Raw genomic sequence first — 19,840 nt, forward strand, 5'->3', positions numbered from 1 at the left:
AGGATTTCGTTTTTTCATTAAATTGTCCACTAATACTCCAACTTCTCTCACTCTATCTGTCTTACTCAGATTTTTATTTCCGCTTTCCATTTTTTCGAGATATTTTTCATAAGTATCCCTATCTTTCTTAGGGTTTTTAGAGACTAAACTATTTTTAACGTCATCATGAATGATTTTTTCACCCCTTTTATAGTCTATTTCATTAACGGTCTGATGCGACGCTTCTGATTACAAGTAGTTTCAGATAAAAATATTTCTGTAAGACTGTTTGCACTAATAATTTCATTATTTTTAGTCTTTGATTCTTTATTTGGTACATTTATAGCATTAACTGTATTTACGAACTGTTTTTCTGAACTATTTGGACAGGCCTCGTTTCTTCTACAAGATGACAGGCTCAACATCGAAGACTTCAATACTGAATTTGGAATTTTATAAGGTAAATTTTCATTTTCAATACTAGGCGAAAGTATTGAAGATTTCTGTAACTCTATATTGTTGATTCTAGATGGTTTTAGTATGCAATGAGGTGTTGATACACTCTCCTCTTTAAGCTTGATTTTTTCTATCATGGCGGACAGTTGTTCAACACTATGCATCGTATGTCCAAATACTGAGATATTTTGTCTAGCCGGTTGATAAAAACTTGACGGAAAGGAAGAAGGGTTTTTAATAAAATTGGAAAATAGCATTGCATCAGATAAAGGATTGTTGTTAAAATTTGGACTTCTTGTTGACTCAAATAGGCTTGTGTTTTGAAACATAAGACTGCTACCTTGTCTTTCAATTTTTTCTACATCAAATGGTTTTATGCCAAATAACCCTTTTGTATCAGACTTCATTGGAGAATTCACTTTTTTATTTGAATCAGTTTCAACAGACTCTTTTGTACAAGGAAATTTTGAGATAAAATTTTCGATAGTTTCTACAGTCTCATCTTCAGAATTGTATTCTACTGAATTTCGTGGTGTGGAGAGGGTACTTGCTCTCCGATCTTTTTTATTGTTCGTTAACTTATCTGTGGACGTATCATCATCAGTATCATCAGACTTATCGAATGACTCGAACGTGAGTAATGGTATGGTATCAGTGTCAACCGATTTTCCTTTTTTCTTCTTTGTCATGTCCAAAAGAGACAAGTTCTGCGTTGTGGTAGTGTCATGAGAGGATTCAATTTCAGTTATTGACGAGTCTTGTACAGTGTATGATTTGTACTGTCCATTTTTCTTTGTGTGTTCACCAACCATACTAGTATCACATTTCAATTTTATACAAATACGGTCCAAACTACTTCCACTTGATCTTAAATTATCACAGTCGAGTTTGGGTGACTTTTTCTCATTTAATGAAAAACTATTCGGATTGGTCGTATATTCGGAACAATTCAGACGAAAAAATTCATTTGATCTCTTGGATGTTTTATCTGTGCCAGTCCATTGCTTTGAAGAAAGAATGTTGTGCAGTTGTTCATTATACTGCAGATTATTTAATCCAATACTCACATTTAACTTGTCCCCAACTGGGAATACTTCCGAATTTAGATGAGAATGTCTTTTTCTTTTTCTTTTACCTGGATTTACTAATAAAAAATGATTCCTTCTTGTATTACGTGGTTTCATAGAATCAACTGGATATTTTCGAGGTCTACCTCTTTGTTTTTTGCCAGGTTGTGATTGTGTAATATTGGGTTGTAGACAAATTTCATGTTTTTGAGACATTTTCAAAAGGGTTACTTTTTCTTCAATTATCTCTTTTCTAATGTCTTCACATATTTTCGATATCGAAAAAGCTTTTTCTGTTTGCTTGACGCCAACTTTTTTGGATTTCTTTTGACGAGCTTCACTCTTTCTACTGTTTGATAAACAAATATCATCTGTAATATCGTTACTATGAGTTTTCTCCTTTTGTACTAAACGTTGACGTTTGTTTTTTAATTTTGAAGCTTCACTTGATTCTATCATATTATCACCCTTGGAGAGAGAAATAATTTTGTAATCTTCATTATTTTTCTCTCTGTTAGTGTTAGAATCATTTTCTTGAGGTTCACTGTGAATTTCTACTGTAACTTTTATACTTTTTGCATCAGTGATGTTGTTCGTATTATATGTAGTACTTTCATTGGTGACATTTTTCATCAGTTTGCTATGTTTGGACTTACTGTCTTTTTTCACATTTCTTTCTTGATTCTTGGCAAGTGACATTATTAGTATATCACTATCGTCTTCATTTTGGCGTTTTTTGCCATTTTTTGATAAATCTATTCTTTCTGAGAGAACAATGTTTTCACTCGAATCTTCTGAATCATTATGTATTTCCAGTTGCTTATTGTTCAAGTTTAATGATGGGTACGTTTCGTTCGGGTCTTTAAACTTATCAGTGTGCGAATCAGTATTTAATGAAGGGGAAATATTATTATTTGATGGCAAATCCATATTATATAATTGCTGTTTGACACAAACACCCTTTCCGTTTAAACTTTTATTTGACCCAGTCGACTCCTCTGTGCTTCTTTTACTCATGCCATGAACGATTCTTTTTTTGTTGACTAATTGAGTGCTGACATTACTTTTTGTATTTCCATGATCCAGTTTCCTTTTGTAAGTTCTATTCTTGTGATTTCTTATTTCATTATATAATTTTTCCAATTTAAACGATTCGTTGCTTACTGACCTTCTTCCTTCGTTCAAGCTGTCATTGATTTTTCTCCGTCCCTTCAAAAGTTTTTTATTTCTCAACTGTTCTTCTTCTTGTTTTGATTTTTCCAGGCATTTTTCAAATGCTTTACTATCGGCTGATGGTATTGCAAATACTAAACTTGTGTTGGGATCATCACTGTCATTACAATTTTTTGGCTCGAAACAGTCATTCATTTTGTCATCCCTTTGCATGATTTTCATTTTCAATTTTTTTTCTTGTTTGGACTTTTCAAGGCAACGTTCAAATGCTTTATTGTGATTTGTTTGCATTGTAAATACTAAACTTATATTGGGATCATTACAGTCATTAAAATTACCGTTCCCCAAAGTGTTATTCGAAATTGCCTCGTCTTTTTTGTCGTTTTTAAAGAGTATTTTTCTTTTGGGATCATCATTGTTTTTGTCGTTGTCTGATGAAATTTCCTTTTTATTTTCTTCAATGCTGACAGGATTTCGTTTTTTCATTAAATTGTCCACTAATACTCCAACTTCTCTCACTCTATCTGTCTTACTCAGATTTTTATTTCCGCTTTCCATTTTTTCGAGATATTTTTCATAAGTATCCCTATCTTTCTTAGGGTTTTTAGAGACTAAACTATTTTTAACGTCATCATGAATGATTTTTTCACCCCTTTTATAGTCTATTTCATTAATTGTGTTTTGAGAACATTTGTTTGGATTGTTTCGCTCCTTCAAAGATTTGTTCTCATTAAGGAATGTTTCTGAAATAACCTGACGTTCACCTTTAGAATTTGTTTGGGATATTTTTTTCAAAGTTTGACCACACAAAAGAATATCTTTCTCGGATACATCATGGTCTATATTAAGATTAAATTCAGAACTTTGAGTTATATGATGGTATCGTGAAATATTATCTATTTTCTCGGTATTTTTACTTCGTTTCTTTCCAAACTCCTCTTCTAGTGCCTCTTGCAATTCTATTCCACAGTTCACTGTTTCTTGCAATTCTATCTCACGATTCATTGTTTCTTGCAATTCACATCATGGTCTATATTAAGATTAAATTCAGAATTTTGAGTTATATGATGGTATCCTGAAATATTATCCATTTTCTCGGTATTTTTACTTCGTTTCTTTCCTAACTCCTCTTCTAGTGCCTCTTGCAATTCTATTCCACAGTTCACTGTTTCTTGCAATTCTATCTCACGATTCATTGTTTCTTGCAATTCTATTCCACAGTCCACTTTTTCTTGCAATTCCATTTCACGGTTCACTGTTTCTTGTAATTCTATTTCACGGTTCACTGTTTCTTGTAATTTTACTTGATGATTCTTTGTTTCTTGCAATTCTATTCCACAGTTCACTTTTTCTTGTAATTCGATTTCATGATTAACTCCTCCTTGTAATTCCATTTCACGGTCCACTGTTTCCCGCAATTCAATTTCACTGTTCACATTTTCTTGTGAGTGTACTTCATGATTTATTGTTTCTTGTAATTCGATTTCATGATTCACTCCTCCTTGCAATTCTATTTCACTGTTTCCTGCAATTCAATTTCACTGTTCACATTTTCTTGTGAGTGTACTTCATGATTTATTATTTCTTGTAATTGGATTTCATGATTCACTTCTCCTTGTAATTCTATTTCACGGTTCACTGTTTCTTGCAATACTACTTCATGGTTCACTGTTTCTTGCAATTCTACTTCATGGTTCACTGTTTCTTCTTGCAATACTACTTCATGGTTCACTGTTTCTTGCAATTCTACTTCATGGTTCACTGTTTCTTGTAATTCTATTCCACAGTTCACTTTTTCTTGCACTTTTATTTCACGGTTCACTGTTTTTGGCAATTCTATTTCAAGGTTCACTGTTTTTTGTGAGTGTACTTTATGATTTATTTTTTCTTGTGATTCAATTTCATGATTCACTCCTCCTTGCAATTCTATTTCGCGGTTCACTGTTTCTTGCAATTCTACTTCACGGTTCACTGTTTCTTGAAATTCAATTCTACTTCATGGTTCACTGTTTCTTGTAATTCTATTCCACAGTTCACTTTTTCTTGCACTTCTATTTCACGGTTCACTGTTTTTCGCAATTCTATTTCAAGATTCACTGTTTTTTGTGAGTGTACTTTATGATTTATTTTTTCTTGTGATTCGATTTCATGATTCACTCCTCCTTGCAATTCTATTTCGCGTTTCATTGATTGTGTTTTGAGAACATTTTTTTGGATTGTTTCGCTCCTTCAAAGATTTGTTCTTATTAAGGAATGTTTCTGAAATAACCTGACGTTCACCTTTAGAATTTGTTTGGGATATTTTTTTCAAAGTTTGACCACACAAAAGAATATTTGAAGACATCAAACCTTTGTTCTTTGTGAAGCTTTGGTCTATTTTGGCAGAGGTGGACTCATAGAGTTTCCAGGTTCACTGTTTCTTGTGAGTGTACTTCATGATTTATTGTTTCTTGTAATTCGATTTCATGGTTCACTCCTCCTTGCAATTCTATTTCAGCAATTCTATTTCACGGTTCACTTCATCTTGCAATTCTACTTCACAGTTCATTGTTTCTTGTAATTCTATCTCACGATTCATTGTTTCTTGCATTTCCATTCCACAGTTCACTTCCTCTTGCAATTCTACTTCACAGTTTACTGTTTCTTGTAATTCTATCTCACGATTCATTGTTTTTTGCAATTCTATTCCACAGTTCACTTTTTCTTGCAATTCTATTTCACGGTTCACTGTTTCTTGTGAGTGTATTTCATGATTAATTGTTTCTTGTAATTCGATTTCATGATTAACTCTTCCTTGCAATTCCACTTCACGGTTCACTGTTTCTTGTGAGTGTACTTCACGGTTCACTGTTTCTTGCAATTCTATTCCACAGTTCACTTTTTCTTGCAATTCTATTTCACGGTTCACTTCCTCTTGCAATTTTATTTCAAGGTTCACTGTTTCTTGTGAGTGTACTTCATGATTAATTGTTTCTTGTAATTCGATTTCATGATTAACTCTTCCTTGCAATTCCACTTCACGGTTCACTGTTTCTTGTGAGTGTACTTCACGGTTCACTGTTTCTTGCAATTCTATTCCACAGTTCACTTTTTCTTGCAATTCTATTTCACGGTTCACTGTTTTTTGCAATTCTATTTCAAGGTTCACAGTTTCTTGTGAGTGTACTTCATGATTTATTGTTTTTTGTAATTCGACTCCACGATTCAATCCTCCTTGCAATTCTATTTCACGGTTCACTGTTTCTTGTGAGTGTACTTCACGGTTCACTGTTTCTTGCAATTCTATTCCACAGTTCACTTTTTCTTGCAATTCTATTTCACGGTTCACTTCCTCTTGCAATTTTATTTCAAGGTTCACTGTTTCTTGTGAGTGTACTTCATGATTTATTGTTTCTTGCAATTCTATTTCACGGTTCACTGTTTCTTGCAATTCCATTTCACGGTTCACTGTTTTTTGCAATTCTATTTCACAGTTCACTTTCGGTTCACTGTTTCTTGCAATTCCATTTCACGGTTCACTGTTTCTTGTGAGTGTACTTCATGATTTATTGTTTCTTGTAATTCGATTTCATGGTTCACTCCTCCTTGCAATTCTATTTCACGGTTCACTGTTTCTTGCAATTCCATTTCACGGTTCACTGTTTTTTGCAATTCTATTTCACGGCTCACTGTTTTTTGCAATTCCATTTCACGGTTCACGAGATCTTGCAAATTTGTTTCATAGTTCACTGTTTCTTGTAATTCTATTTCATGATTTACTGTTTCTTTCATTTCTATTTCATGATTCACTTCTTTATGCAAGTCTTTTTCATGGTGCACCTTGTCTGGCATATTTTTTCCAATATAGGCAACATTTTCAACATTTTTTTCATTGTGTAGTGTTCTCAGCGAATTTTCATCAAGTACGTCAGTTAAAGTTTTAATTTCCTTATGTGGGTCTTTAGCGCTCATGACTTCTCCTGTTGAGACTTTATGGATATTTTTTTCCATTTTTCTTCTATCTTGCAGATCTTGTTCTCTGCCTCTATAGCTTCCTTCATGTACGTCGGTTAAAGTTTTAATTTCCTTATGTGGGTCTTTAGCGCTCATGACTTCTGTTGAGACTTTATGGATATTTTTTTCCATTTTTCTTCTATCTTGCAGATCTTGTTCTCTGCCTCTATAGCTTCCTTCATGAAAATATTTTTTAATGTGTCTTTCCTCTACTATATTTTTTTCTTCTCGCATTGCTTCTTGTAAGTTTATTTCTTTACGCACAGACTTTTGTGGGTGATGTGATTGTGTTATATTATTGATCATTTCTGATACTAACACATTACCATGATCTTCGGGAAGCGTTATTACTTCTAGTTCTAAAAATTCAGGTAGAGCTTTTTCGAACAATGTGACATTTTCACATTGTTTGGATGAAGTTGCTCTTGAATTTTCAACGTTTTTTTGTTTCTGTATTTCTAAACAAATGGGCACACTTCTTCCATTTAATTGGACTTGATCTAAAGATTCATTTGAAAAATTTGTTCTTGATGGCAACACCATGTCATCTGGCTCTATTTCAGCATATTTATTTTTGTTTTCCTGACCTAATATGGCTGATGCACAGTGATCCACATCTGTGTCAAAGTGACCAATTTCACTTTCTCTAGTCTCATCTTGACTAAAGTGTTCAGTTTTCTCTAGATTTTCTGCAACTTTGACAATTTCATTGACAATATTTTCTACCGAAGGAGATTTTTCACTATGTTCAACATTATCGAATAGATCGGATTGAGATTTTCGTACTATGGTTGCAGATTCTGCACCTCTTATAGTATGACACATTTCAATAATTAGTGTTTTTTCTTCCGAAGATTGACTTTCTGTTCTGTTTATATTTTCTGATTTCTCAATAGTATGAACGTTTACATCACAAGACTTCGATAAGTTCAACATATTTCGTTTATTACTTTCAAACATATTTAACTGTAATTCAGGGTTTTGTAAAGAAGGACATGAGGGTTGTATTTTTTCATTTGAAGAAATTTGAAATGGATCAGGATTGGCTTTTGAACCCACAGGTTTCCTCATGCGCTCAAAAAATTCCTCTGCTTGATTTTGTGAATCTAAGATAGTTTTCAATTGTTCATCATTCGATCTCACACAGTTATTCAAATCTAATTCAGAAGTTGTATGGGTTTCTTTCATAATGTCAGCTGTTCTTGGTTGACTGTAAGAAGCTGACTTACCAAAATAGTTTTCAATTGTTCATCATTCGATCTCACGCAGTTATTCAAATCTAATTCAGAAGTTGTATGGGTTTCTTTCATAATGTCAGCTGTTCTTGGTTGACTGTAAGAAGCTGACTTACCAATGCTTGAGCTTGTTTCCCGATTAGTGATTAGCAAGTCGATGGGCACATTTGGCGTACTCTGTGTGGCAACTTTCATGTTGTCATATACAACTTGGTTCATATCACAATTGTTCTGTTCGAAAGTGTGATCATTATTATTGATACAAATATCTTCAGAGGTGTTCTTGCTTGCATGTGTTTCCTTTTGGGAAAAATAGTTTTTAGTTCCCAATATATGAGTGGGCGGTCTATAAACCTCGACCTCTTCCAACAAACCATCTGATAAAACTTCATCTACCCCAATGACCACTTCTTCAATAACTTCCATTAACTCTTCTACGTCATCCAATGAGTCGATGGTGCCTCTCGCCTCAATATTTGTTCCTTCAACATTTTCAGGTGCTATTTGGTTTGGAATTTCTCTAATGGTAGCCATCGACTTTTTAGGGCTATGCTGAGAAATCCTTACCATTTCAGGCATACTATTTAGAGCAGTAAAAACCAACGACTTTTCGTGAGGATCGGTTGATTTTTTCACAACTGGTAGTTGACAGCAAGGCATCTTATTTTCAGATCCCAAACCTAAATTTGCATAATTGGATAACTCAACGAAAGATTTTGGTCTGATGCGACGCTTCTGATTACAAGTAGTTTCAGATAAAAATATTTCTGTGAGACTGTTTGCACTAATAATTTCATTATTTTTAGTCTTTGATTCTTTATTTGGTACATTTATAGCATTAACTGTATTTACGAACTGTTTTTCTGAACTATTTGGACAGGCCTCGTTTCTTCTACAAGATGACAGGCTCAACATCGAAGACTTCAATACTGAATTTGGAATTTTATAAGGTAAATTTTCATTTTCAATACTAGGCGAAAGTATTGAAGATTTCTGTAACTCTATATTGTTGATTCTAGATGGTTTTAGTATGCAATGAGGTGTTGATACACTCTCCTCTTTAAGCTTGATTTTTTCTATCATGGCGGACAGTTGTTCAACACTATGCATCGTATGTCCAAATACTGAGATATTTTGTCTAGCCGGTTGATAAAAACTTGACGGTAAGGAAGAAGGGTTTTTAATAAAATTGGAAAATAGCATTGCATCAGATAAAGGATTGTTGTTAAAATTTGGACTTCTTGTTGACTCAAATAGGCTTGTGTTTTGAAACATAAGACTGCTACCTTGTCTTTCAATTTTTTCTACATCAAATGGTTTTATGCCAAATAACCCTTTTGAGATTGGCTTGGGATTGAAGACATCAGATTTTGAAGACATCAAACCTTTGTTCTTTGTGAAGCTTTGGTCTATTTTGGCAGAGGTGGACTCATAGAGAATTTTTAATAGAGCTTCAAGTTTGGGGGAATCCTTATTTTGAATACTATTGATACCAACGTCACAAGATGAGTCTGTCAAAAAACTTTCTGCGATTATTACCACTTGATCCATGTTTCCCAATTGAAGAGCACTGTGTACCACATTTTCATTACTGTCCACATTTAGAAACAAGTCATCACGTTTCTCAATACCAGTTCGTCTTTCTCTTAATGGTTGTTTGTTTTTAGAGTAGTACTTGTCGAATTTTTGTGACGTTTCTTCTTGTACGAATAAAGAGACTTTCTCTTCTCGATGATTTAAAACGGTTCCTGTAATTACCGGGACAAAATCGAAATTATACCTAGACATTATTTTACAAGAATTATACTTCTACTTTTTGCCTGCAATAGAGAAAAAAACAACAATATTATTCACTAAATATACATTGGAACACATATTTTTTTTGTTTTATTTAATGTTACCTATGATATTTAAAATTCAATGGAGCGGACTCCAATTGCTCCCATAGTTGAAAAAAGTACCCTACCTAGAAAGGATACAATCACATTTTTATTCGGTATCTTTTCAAAAGGGAAAAGGATTTTATCCGCTCTATCCAGAAATATATTTAAATCCCTTCCTACTAATTTGAACACATTGGCCTATGACACTCTGGATAAGACAAATTGGGCAATGAAGTTTTCGACCTGGTCTTTTCGAGAACCTTTTTTTGATTTTCTCGCAAAATAACCTTACCTGTACGCATTTCAGATTCCAATTTCCCATTAGGTCAATGAAATGTACATATTTAGGATCACTGCACAAAGTCGAGAAAATCCCTGGAAAGTTACAACAGAGAAATAGTTAAATTAAAGAATTTCAAAGATATTTGTACACCTAAGCTTAAACGAACGTGTGAATGTGGTTCACATGTGTCGAAACAGAAAAGATGGTACTGACACGTTTTAAGTTTGGATAGTGGAAAGCTGCGGTAATTGCTAAGGTCTCATCGTTCCGAAATCGAAGAGAGAAGGGAGACAAGATTGGATATAGACAGCCGTTCCGAGAACGAACATTGCCCGTTCAGGATAAATCTGCCCCCATGGGCGGGAATTGAACTGATGACCTGGCACTTACAAGTGTAGACGTGCTATCGTGCGTTAGGTGGCGATATATAGACCTTAAACTTGTACCAAAGTACTCAAATTTTCAAGTTATTAGAAAAAGTTTCCACAAAAAAAAAAAAAAAAAAAAAAAAAAAAACGCCTTTTTGTATTTTACCAAATTTCAATCGGTAGGTACTCGAGATATTCAAGGGGACCCCTTTTTAAATAAAATCTCCTTGTACAAAAAAGTAGTAGTAAGTAATATTTACTTTTGATGAAACTTAGTTAAGGCACTCACTGCTATGCTTTCTAATATGTTGGACTTGTCCACCAGCATTATATCCTTCGTATCGGGGAATACGCGTTCCAGATGAGGTAAAACATATCCCAAGTCTGGATGATCCTTTCCATGAAGTAAAATGAAATCATCAATGATGCTGTCCACTTTGAGACCCACTTCCACGTCATTTGAAGCCAAAGCAACGTCTTCCTCCAGGTATTTCAGTGTTCGGTACAGGAGAATCGTACGGACGTGATTGATTACTGAGACATAATTTGTATTTTTAACTATCTTGTCTAAAAAGAAAAGCCTGAAAAAAGAAGAAGAAAAAGTATATTATAAAAATAAAAACAACTAGGTACATACATATAATACAGACTGTTCAAAAAGATATTTTTTCGCAATTATCTCAAAACCGTACAGCGCAACCTAGGCACTGAGATAAAATTAAATGCTTGTCGCAAATGTCGTTTCCTGCCTAACATACTACGCTAAATTTTATGTCTTGATTTGGACTCGAACCACCATTCACCAACCTTCAGATTCAAAGTCCACCGCCCTTACCACTACACCACTGAGATTGGTTTAATTGTTGTACCTTGGACTCGAACCACCATTCACCAACCTTCAGATTCAAAGTCCACCGCCCTTACCACTACACCACTGAGATTGGTTTAATTGTTGTACCTAGTTATTTTGCTTCCGGATCCAGATACTTACTTAATAAGATTAAATAGCTTCTCCGAGTTTAGATACGATTTAACTTCAGCGTTACCAACCCACAAGGCTAGCTTTAACAACAAATCCATGACGGCACCAACATTCCCTGGAAATAGGTTTTAGTTCATCAGTGGTAGATGTTTTGAACAGAAGAAATTTCTAGTTTTCAACAAAGCTGATTAGTGCTCTTATAAGAGTTATGAGCTCATGAATCTTTTGCTAACACATATGTAGGTATGTAAATAAAAAAAAAAAAACGTTTTAGGTCAGAGCTGCAGCTCGACCCACTTTGAGAAGCACTCATTCCTCCCCTACCGTTTCAGACCTAATTTTCTCCAACGTCATCACTTGAAGACATCAAACCTTTGTTCTTTGTGAAGCTTTGGTCTATTTTGGCAGAGGTGGACTCATAGAGAATTTTTAATAGAGCTTCAAGTTTGGGGGAATCCTTATTTTGAATACTATTGATACCAACGTCACAAGATGAGTCTGTCAAAAAACTTTCTGCGATTATTACCACTTGATCCATGTTTCCCAATTGAAGAGCACTGTGTACCACATTTTCATTACTGTCCACATTTAGAAACAAGTCATCACGTTTCTCAATACCAGTTCGTCTTTCTCTTAATGGTTGTTTGTTTTTAGAGTAGTACTTGTCGAATTTTTGTGACGTTTCTTCTTGTACGAATAAAGAGACTTTCTCTTCTCGATGATTTAAAACGGTTCCTGTAATTACCGGGACAAAATCGAAATTATACCTAGACATTATTTTACAACAATTATACTTTACTTTTTGCTGCAATAGAAAAAAAACAACATATTATTACTAAATATACATTGAACACATATTTTTTTGTTTTATTTAATGTACCTATGATATTTAAAATTCAATGGCAACATATTATTACTAAATATACATTGAACACATATTTTTTTGTTTTATTTAATGTACCTATGATATTTAAAATTCAATGGGGCGGACTCCAATTGCTCCCATAGTTGAAAAAAAAGTACCTACCTAGAAAGGATACAATCACATTTTATTCGGTATCTTTTCAAAAGGGAAAAGGATTTTATCCGCTCTATCCAGAATATATTGAATCCTTCCTACTAGTTGAACACATTGGCTATGACACTCTGGATAAGACAAATTGGGCAATGAAGTTTTGACCTGGTTTTCGAGAACCTTTTTTTTTTCGCAAAATAACCTTACCTGTACGCATTTCAGATTCCAATTTCCCATTAGGTCAATGAAATGTACATATTGATTCACAAAGTCGAGAAATCCCTGGAAAGTTACAAAGAGAAATAGTTAAATTAAAGAATTTCAAATATTTGTACACCTAAGCTTAAACGAACGTGTGAATGTGGTTCACATGTGTCGAAACAGAAAAGATGGTACTGACACGTTTTAGGTTTGATAGTGGAAACGGTAATTGCTAAGGTCTCATCGTTCCGAAATCGAAGAGAGAAGGGAGACAAGATTGGATATAGACAGCCGTTCCGAGAACGAACATTATCCGTTCAGGATAAAATCTGCCCCGCGCGGGAATTGAACCTGTGACCTGGCACTTACAAGGTAGACGTGTTATCGTGCGTTAGGTTGGCGATATTGACCTTAAACTTGTACCAAAGTACTCAAATTTTCAAGTTATTAGAAAAAGTTTGCCCTCAAAAAAAAAAAAAAAAAAAAAAAAAAAAAAAAAAAAACCTTTTTTTAAAAGAGGGGAGAACAAGATGAAGATTAGGAAGAAGAAATAGAAGAAGAAGAAGAAGAAGAGGGAGAAGAAGAAGAAGAAGGAGGAGGAGGAGGAGGAGGAGGAGGAGAAGAAGATTATGAATAGTTGTGGGAAATGTAAGATATGACTATGGGTACATTTTCTTTTTCTCCCTCCCCCTTTCTTCCTCTTCCCTTCCCTCTTCCCTTTCCTTTCCGCTTTTTTTCCCCCAAATGGGATTTTTTTTATGGCGCTTCCTAATGGAACAGAAAAAAGGGACGTAATTCAGAGGCTGATAAACCCGAAGGATAAGGGATCAAATTTCGAGGTCGAACGATTTTCGCCCCTCAAATTGCTCGACGCAAATTTTTCGAGAATTTGATGTTCTTTGTGGGATTTTTTTTTTTCGTCCTACCACTAAATGGCCTGGAAAAGCCCTAGTAAGAAAGATCCATATTTATTCATTATTATTATTATTTTTTGTATTGAAATCGAAATTGATTTTCAAGGTATTCTCAATTGGTAAGCAAGGTAGTTGGTTGGTAGGTACTTCAATTACCATTCTCCCATCCTTTTTACTTTCTATTACCAATATGTAGAAGAAATTTGTTTTCTTTCTCTAACATCACTTCTCCCTCCCCCTCTCTCTTTCTCTCCCTCTCTCTCTCTCTCCCTCTCCCTCTCTCCCCCTCTCTTTCTCTATCTCTTTCTTACATTTTTTTTCTTTTCCTGTCATTCTTCACTTTTCTCTTTTATTTTTTTTCCTTCCTCTTCTGTGGGTTTCAAAATATTTTTTGTTGAATGATTGCCCTTACTTGTACCAAAGTAGAATATTACTAGTGGTTGACCCGTCCTTTGTACGGGATCAGCGTGGCATAAGAGTCATAATTTTGAGGTGCTGCCACTTTGAATCGGGATGGATTATGACAAATTTAAATAGCCTATGTCACTCTCAGTACTCTTCTCAACAACCACAAAAAATTTCATCAAAATCGGTCGACCCCTTTTTTCGTGAAAAGAGGACAACAAAAGGTCCATCAGAGTAATAATATAGAATATACCAAAGTAGCTAGCAAATTGTACCAACCAATGGAAAGAAGAAGAAGTGTAGTTGCACTTGTACTTTTGTATGAACTGAATTGTATGTGAGAATTGTATGGCAGGTTGGAAATTGAAAAATTGGAAAATAAATAGATGAGATTGAAAGGAAGGAGAAGGAGGAGCAGAAGAGGAAGATGAGGAAAAGGAGCAGAAGATGAAGGAGAAGAAGAATATAAACATAAAGAATAAACAGAGCAAGAATGAAAAGAAGAGTAAGAATGATAAATATAAATGAAACTTAAGAATGAACTAATAAAGAAGATGAAGAAAATTTAAGAAGAAAAATAATTAAGAAGAATTCCCTAAAAGTACTCTAGTACTTAAAGGGATTTATTCCAAAAGAACATTTTATTGTTAATTATTATTATTATTATAAGGTGGAGAAGGAGGAGGGGAAGATGGGAGACTGGGAGAGGAGAAGGAAAAGTAGGAGAGAAAAGAAAAAGGATGAGTGTGAGGTAGGTATACAATAAGGAAGTGAGTAAAAAGTGGGGAAAGAGATTTTGTATGAGTGTATAGTGTAGTGAATACCACATTTTCCTCCTCCTCCTCCTTTTCCTCCTCCATCATCTCCTCCTTCTCCTCCTCCTCCTCCTCCTCCTCTTCCTCCTCCAGCATCTCCTTCTTCTTCTTCTTCTTCTTCTTCTTCTTCTTCTTCATCTTCTTCTTCTTCTTCTTCTTCTTCTTCTTCTTCTTCTTCTTCTTCTTCAATCCTCAAAATATGTGGTGCACCCTACCCACATGTGTGTGCACCCCACGTCGTTTGACATAGCTGTTATTCTAATAACATGGGTCCGGTTGTCAAAAATGTCACCTTTTTTTTTTCTTCAACGTTTCATATAAAGGTAACTAAGCAGGAAAGCGGGTTTAAAAATAAATCTAATGAAGTGAAATTGAAATGTAAAATAATATGATGGATTAGGCTATTTTTTGTTTAGAGGAAATATGGATTTTGATATAAAAAAAGTGGGATAAAGTGTTACAAACAGCCAAAAAAGACTTATAAACTATGTATATGAAAAATCGTTGAGTTAAAACTTAGAACTCACTTTTCGTTCAAGAATAAAAGAATGGAAGGCACGGAACTTACCCAATATTAAAATAATGAAAAATCGTTGAGTTAAAACTTAGAACTCACTTTTCGTTCAAGAATAAAAGAATGGAAGGCACGGAACTTACCCAATATTAAAATTCAATAAAATAATAAATTGACATAAGAATGGAACTTACCCACTGGTAAAATAGGCTGTTTCAGTGATAGTCCAACTTTCTACGTCCAACTCATGATTCCCATGTCTCTGTATGGTATAATAGGGAAGCCATCGCATCGCGGCTGACGATATTTGGTTCTATCGGTACAATTGCTGACAGAATCCGTGGTGACCTTGGGCTGACTGAAAGTGGCTACTAGAACTTTGGTATCGGGCTGAAATCAAGAACTTGGGGTAAATTATTGAGAAATGGGATTGCTCACTAAGTGAGAATCCTACCATTAAAGCCTAAAAAAAAAAAAAAATGCCTTACTGATAACCGAGTTGGGTTTCCTGCCAAGTAGTGCACCAGTTTCCAATGAATCACAGAAGTTAAGCAAAGTTGGGCGTGGAAAGTAATTTAAAAAAACAGAGGGGGAAAAGTAGAACCATTTTATAAAACAATCTTTTTTTTTCTGGTGGAGGGGAAAAAACTGGACAGTGAAACAGGGAAACGTACAAACATGTCACATACGGAAGGGGGGGGGGATGAAGGAGAAAGAAAAATGGAGAAAAAATGCGGCGGAGAGAGAGAAAAAACGGAGGAAAATCGTATATTAAAACGCACAACTGATGACCAAAACAAAGGCCTGCGAAATCTGTCTTCCTCATTTTTACCTCCCTCTCCGGTTTTCCCTCTCCCCTTTCTACATTTCCCTCCTCCTTCCCCTTTTCTCCTTTTTTCTCTAAATTCTTACCTTCTTTTAATTTAGTTCCGCTTATAATGGATGGAAATTCCTGACTTGGAAGGCAAAAAAAAAAGGTAGAGGTAGGTGGAAAAAAAAAGCCATGAATCATTGTCAAAAGAGAAAGAGTAAAAAGTGCGCTTGAAAAAAAAAAAAAAAAAAAAAAAAAAAAATTTTCTAATCGTATATTAAAACGCACAACTGATGACCAAAACAAAGGCCTGCGAAATCTGTCTCCCTCATTTTTACCTCCCTCTCCGGTTTTCCCTCTCCCCTTTCTACATTTCCCTCCTCCTTCCCCTTTTCTCCTTTTTGCTCTAAATTCTTACCTTCTTTTAATTTAGTTCCGCTTATAATGGATGGAAATTCCTGACTTGGAAGGCAAAAAAAAGGGTAGAGGTGGAAAAAAAAGCCATGAATCATTGTCAAAAGAGAAAGAGTAAAAAAAAAAAAAAATCTTCTCTTTCTTAAATACCAGGGAAAAACAATCTGACCAAAATTCGTTTATCCAGTACCTACCTAAATAATAATAATGATGATAATAATACTAATTTGATAATAATAAAAATAAAAACTACACTCCATTTCCGAAATCGTAAGATGTTTGAATGGAAAAGCACATAAAATAAAAAAAGTTTTCAGAAAAATCCAAAAGTCTGCCTACTTCACGACTGTTACCTCGAATAAATAATTTAAATAAAATAAAAATCTAAAGAAAAATAAAATAATTTATCAACTTTATAAAATCTCCTTGTACAAAAAAGTAGTAGTAAGTAATATTTACTTTTGATGAAACTTAGTTAAGGCACTCACTGCTATGCTTTCTAATATGTTGGAGTTGTCAACCAGCATTATATCCTTCGTATCGGGGAATACGCGTTCCAGATGAGGTAAAACATATCCCAAGTCTGGATGATCCTTTCCATGAAGTAAAATGAAATCATCAATGATGCTGTCCACTTTGAGAACCACTTCCACGTCATCTGAAGCCAAAGCAACGTCTTCTTCCAGGTATTTCAGTGTTCGGTACAGGAGAATTGTACGGACGTGATTGATTACTGAGACATAATTTGTATTTTTAACTATCTTGTCCAAAAAGAAAAGCCTGAAAAAAGAAGAAAAAGTATATTATAAAAATAAAAATAACTAGGTACATACGTGTAATACAGACTGTTCAAAAAGGTTTTCTTCGCAATTATGTCAAAATCGTACAGCGCAACCTAGGCACTGAGATAAAATTAAATGCTTGTCGCAAATGTCGTTTCCTGCCTAACATACTACGCTAAATTTTATGTAAAATTAATAAATGCAAACATAAAAATTGGCACAAGGTCTTTGGTATTTTTACTTTTTTTTTTTACTTTCTATTACTACTTATTGTACAGCAGAGCTATACTAGTACTTAATGAGAAAGTATTGCTATCGGTCTAAATTATCAAAATCGGAAAATGGGTAGAAATATCCGTTTTGGGGTCCCCTGATAAAAAAAAGGTTTATAATCCATGGTTTGTACGTACGTACTACAGGTTTAAATGGGAAAATTTCGTATACTAAATATCAAAATATCTCAAGAACGGTTTGTCGTAGAGCGATGAAATTTGGTATGCTATCCCAGTATGATCCAAGGACGCGACTAACAATTTGGTAAAAATCGGACAGTCACTAAAAAGAAAAAAAAAATAATAATAAAAAAAAACATTTTCTTTTCATACTTTGATTCCTTATTGAACGAAACAGGGAGTATTTTAAGATAAAAAATTTTCCACCAAAAAATTGCCGCCATTGGCGGTTTGGGACTTGGAAAAATTTTTCACTTCATTTTATTTATTTACTTTTTCAATACATATTCCGCAACCATAATAGAAAGTCGTGTGATGTTCATACCAGGTAAAGAAAATTGTCACAAAATTGACGTTCCTTGATTCAAGCAACATATGTACCAAATTCCATCAAAATCAGAACAGGCAATCGGGAGTTACAGCAGAACAATTGACCAAACATCTAAATCAAATGCAGACCGTTGCAAAATGCAAAATATACTTAGACCTTAACTTTGTTGGGTCAATAATCCAGGACAGACTATGCATGTGAAAATGTGTTGTCTTCTTCTTCTTCTTCTTCTTTTCTCGTGTACAGACGGGATTGGCGTTTTTCGTCAGCCTCTCAATCAGCCATAGGGTGAGGGTGATTGCTTTGGGCTGACATTTGGTTTTGACTACAAAAGTTACGAGTGGATGCCCTTTGCACTACACCTTTGCTATTTGTTTAGTAAAGGAAATCCAGGCTGATATACTCCCCATTTGATGTCCCTTAATGTCCCCCCAGTCAGAAAATTAACTAGTGGTTGAAAAAAAAAAAAAAGCATTTCCCTGATTTTAGCATTTAATGTGTTTCTCGGGCATTGGACTCACCTTACAAAATTAAAAACTTTCTGTTTGAATATGTAGATAGAATCTTGGATCAGAGAGTCTTCAATAAAGTTGATGAGTTCTTCATGAAACAATTCACAGGTTGATTCACTTGGCACTTTCCTCATCTCTAGCTTAATTTGATCACTGATATCTGAATTTTGAAAGGACACATCATCATCAAAATATTTTTCCAAAATTATCTCTTTTGACATCAAGTATCTAGATGACTCTAAGAGCTTCTGACTCCAATCCAGTTTGTTTTGCTCCATTGTTGATAAATGTAATTCTGTCAGAATTCTTCAGAGAAATGCAGGTCAATTCATTTTTCTACGTTTCACATTCATTTTCTCAGACCCTGTGAAACCCCTGCAAATGCAAATATAAAATAAAATATAAAGACTGCATTTCCCTGATTTTAGCACTTAATGTGTTTCTCGGGCATTGGACTCACCTTACAAAATTAAAAACTTTCTGTTTGAATATGTAGATAGAATCTTGGATCAGAGAGTCTTGAATAAAGTTGATAAGTTCTTCATGAAACAATTCACAGGTTGATTCACTTGGCACTTTCCTCATCTCTAGCTTAATTTGATCACTGATATCCGAATTTTGAAAGGACACATCTTCATCAAAATATTTTTCCAAAATTATCTCTTTTGACATCAAGTATCTAGATGACTCTAAGAGCTTTTGACTCCAATCCAGTTTGTTTTGCTCCATTGTTGATAAATGTAATTCTGTCAGAATTCTTCAGAGAAATGCATGTCAATTCATTTTTCTACGTTTCACATTCATTTTCTCAGACCCTGTGAAACCCCTGCAAATGCAAATATAAAATAAAATATAAAGACTTTCCTTATCATTCTATTGATATTTTTACAATCAAAACCCCACTACACGTAGAGCAGGGATTGCAAACAAGCCCTACTTTTTTGACATAATTTTCACATGAAAAGAGAAATATGGACGGGTCATGTATTCATGTATTTTTATGTATGTCTGTCCAAATTGTTTAGAGAAAACTATGATAGATATCAAAAAAGTGTAAACGAAGACCCCCAGTAAAATTGTCATATCTACCCAAAAAAAAATATCAGACCTTTAAAATTCCCAACCATTCCCGAGATATTGACGTTTTTTAGTCCCCCCATAAGAAATACCCGGGGAACACACTTTGAGTATTGATATTTTTACAATCAAAACCCCACTACACGTAGAGCAGGGATTGCAAACAAGCCCTACTTTT

At 34.4% G+C, this 19,840-nt stretch overlaps 2 protein-coding genes across 2 annotated transcripts; both read right to left on the bottom strand.

The window, feature by feature from the left end:
* Positions 1-194: 194 nt before the first annotated feature.
* On the bottom strand, positions 195-3,680 carry LOC103517810 (putative uncharacterized protein DDB_G0282133). Its single transcript, XM_008482859.1, has 2 exons — positions 1,734-3,680; positions 195-1,439 (listed from the first exon to the last, which is right to left on the bottom strand). Exons 1-2 carry the CDS (start codon positions 3,678-3,680, stop codon positions 195-197), a joined length of 3,192 nt encoding a protein of 1,063 aa, XP_008481081.1.
* A 4,172-nt stretch (positions 3,681-7,852) lies between these two features.
* LOC103517812 lies at positions 7,853-17,289 on the bottom strand. The gene is made up of 4 exons (XM_026829780.1): positions 16,997-17,289; positions 12,642-12,716; positions 11,830-12,224; positions 7,853-9,326 (listed from the first exon to the last, which is right to left on the bottom strand). Exons 1-4 carry the CDS (start codon positions 17,033-17,035, stop codon positions 7,853-7,855), a joined length of 1,983 nt encoding a protein of 660 aa, XP_026685581.1. The 5' UTR covers positions 17,036-17,289.
* Positions 17,290-19,840: the final 2,551 nt, after the last annotated feature.

This window comes from Diaphorina citri, unplaced genomic scaffold, assembly GCF_000475195.1.
Source record: "Diaphorina citri unplaced genomic scaffold, Diaci psyllid genome assembly version 1.1 scaffold1968, whole genome shotgun sequence".
NCBI classification, from domain to species: domain Eukaryota; kingdom Metazoa; phylum Arthropoda; class Insecta; order Hemiptera; family Psyllidae; genus Diaphorina; species Diaphorina citri.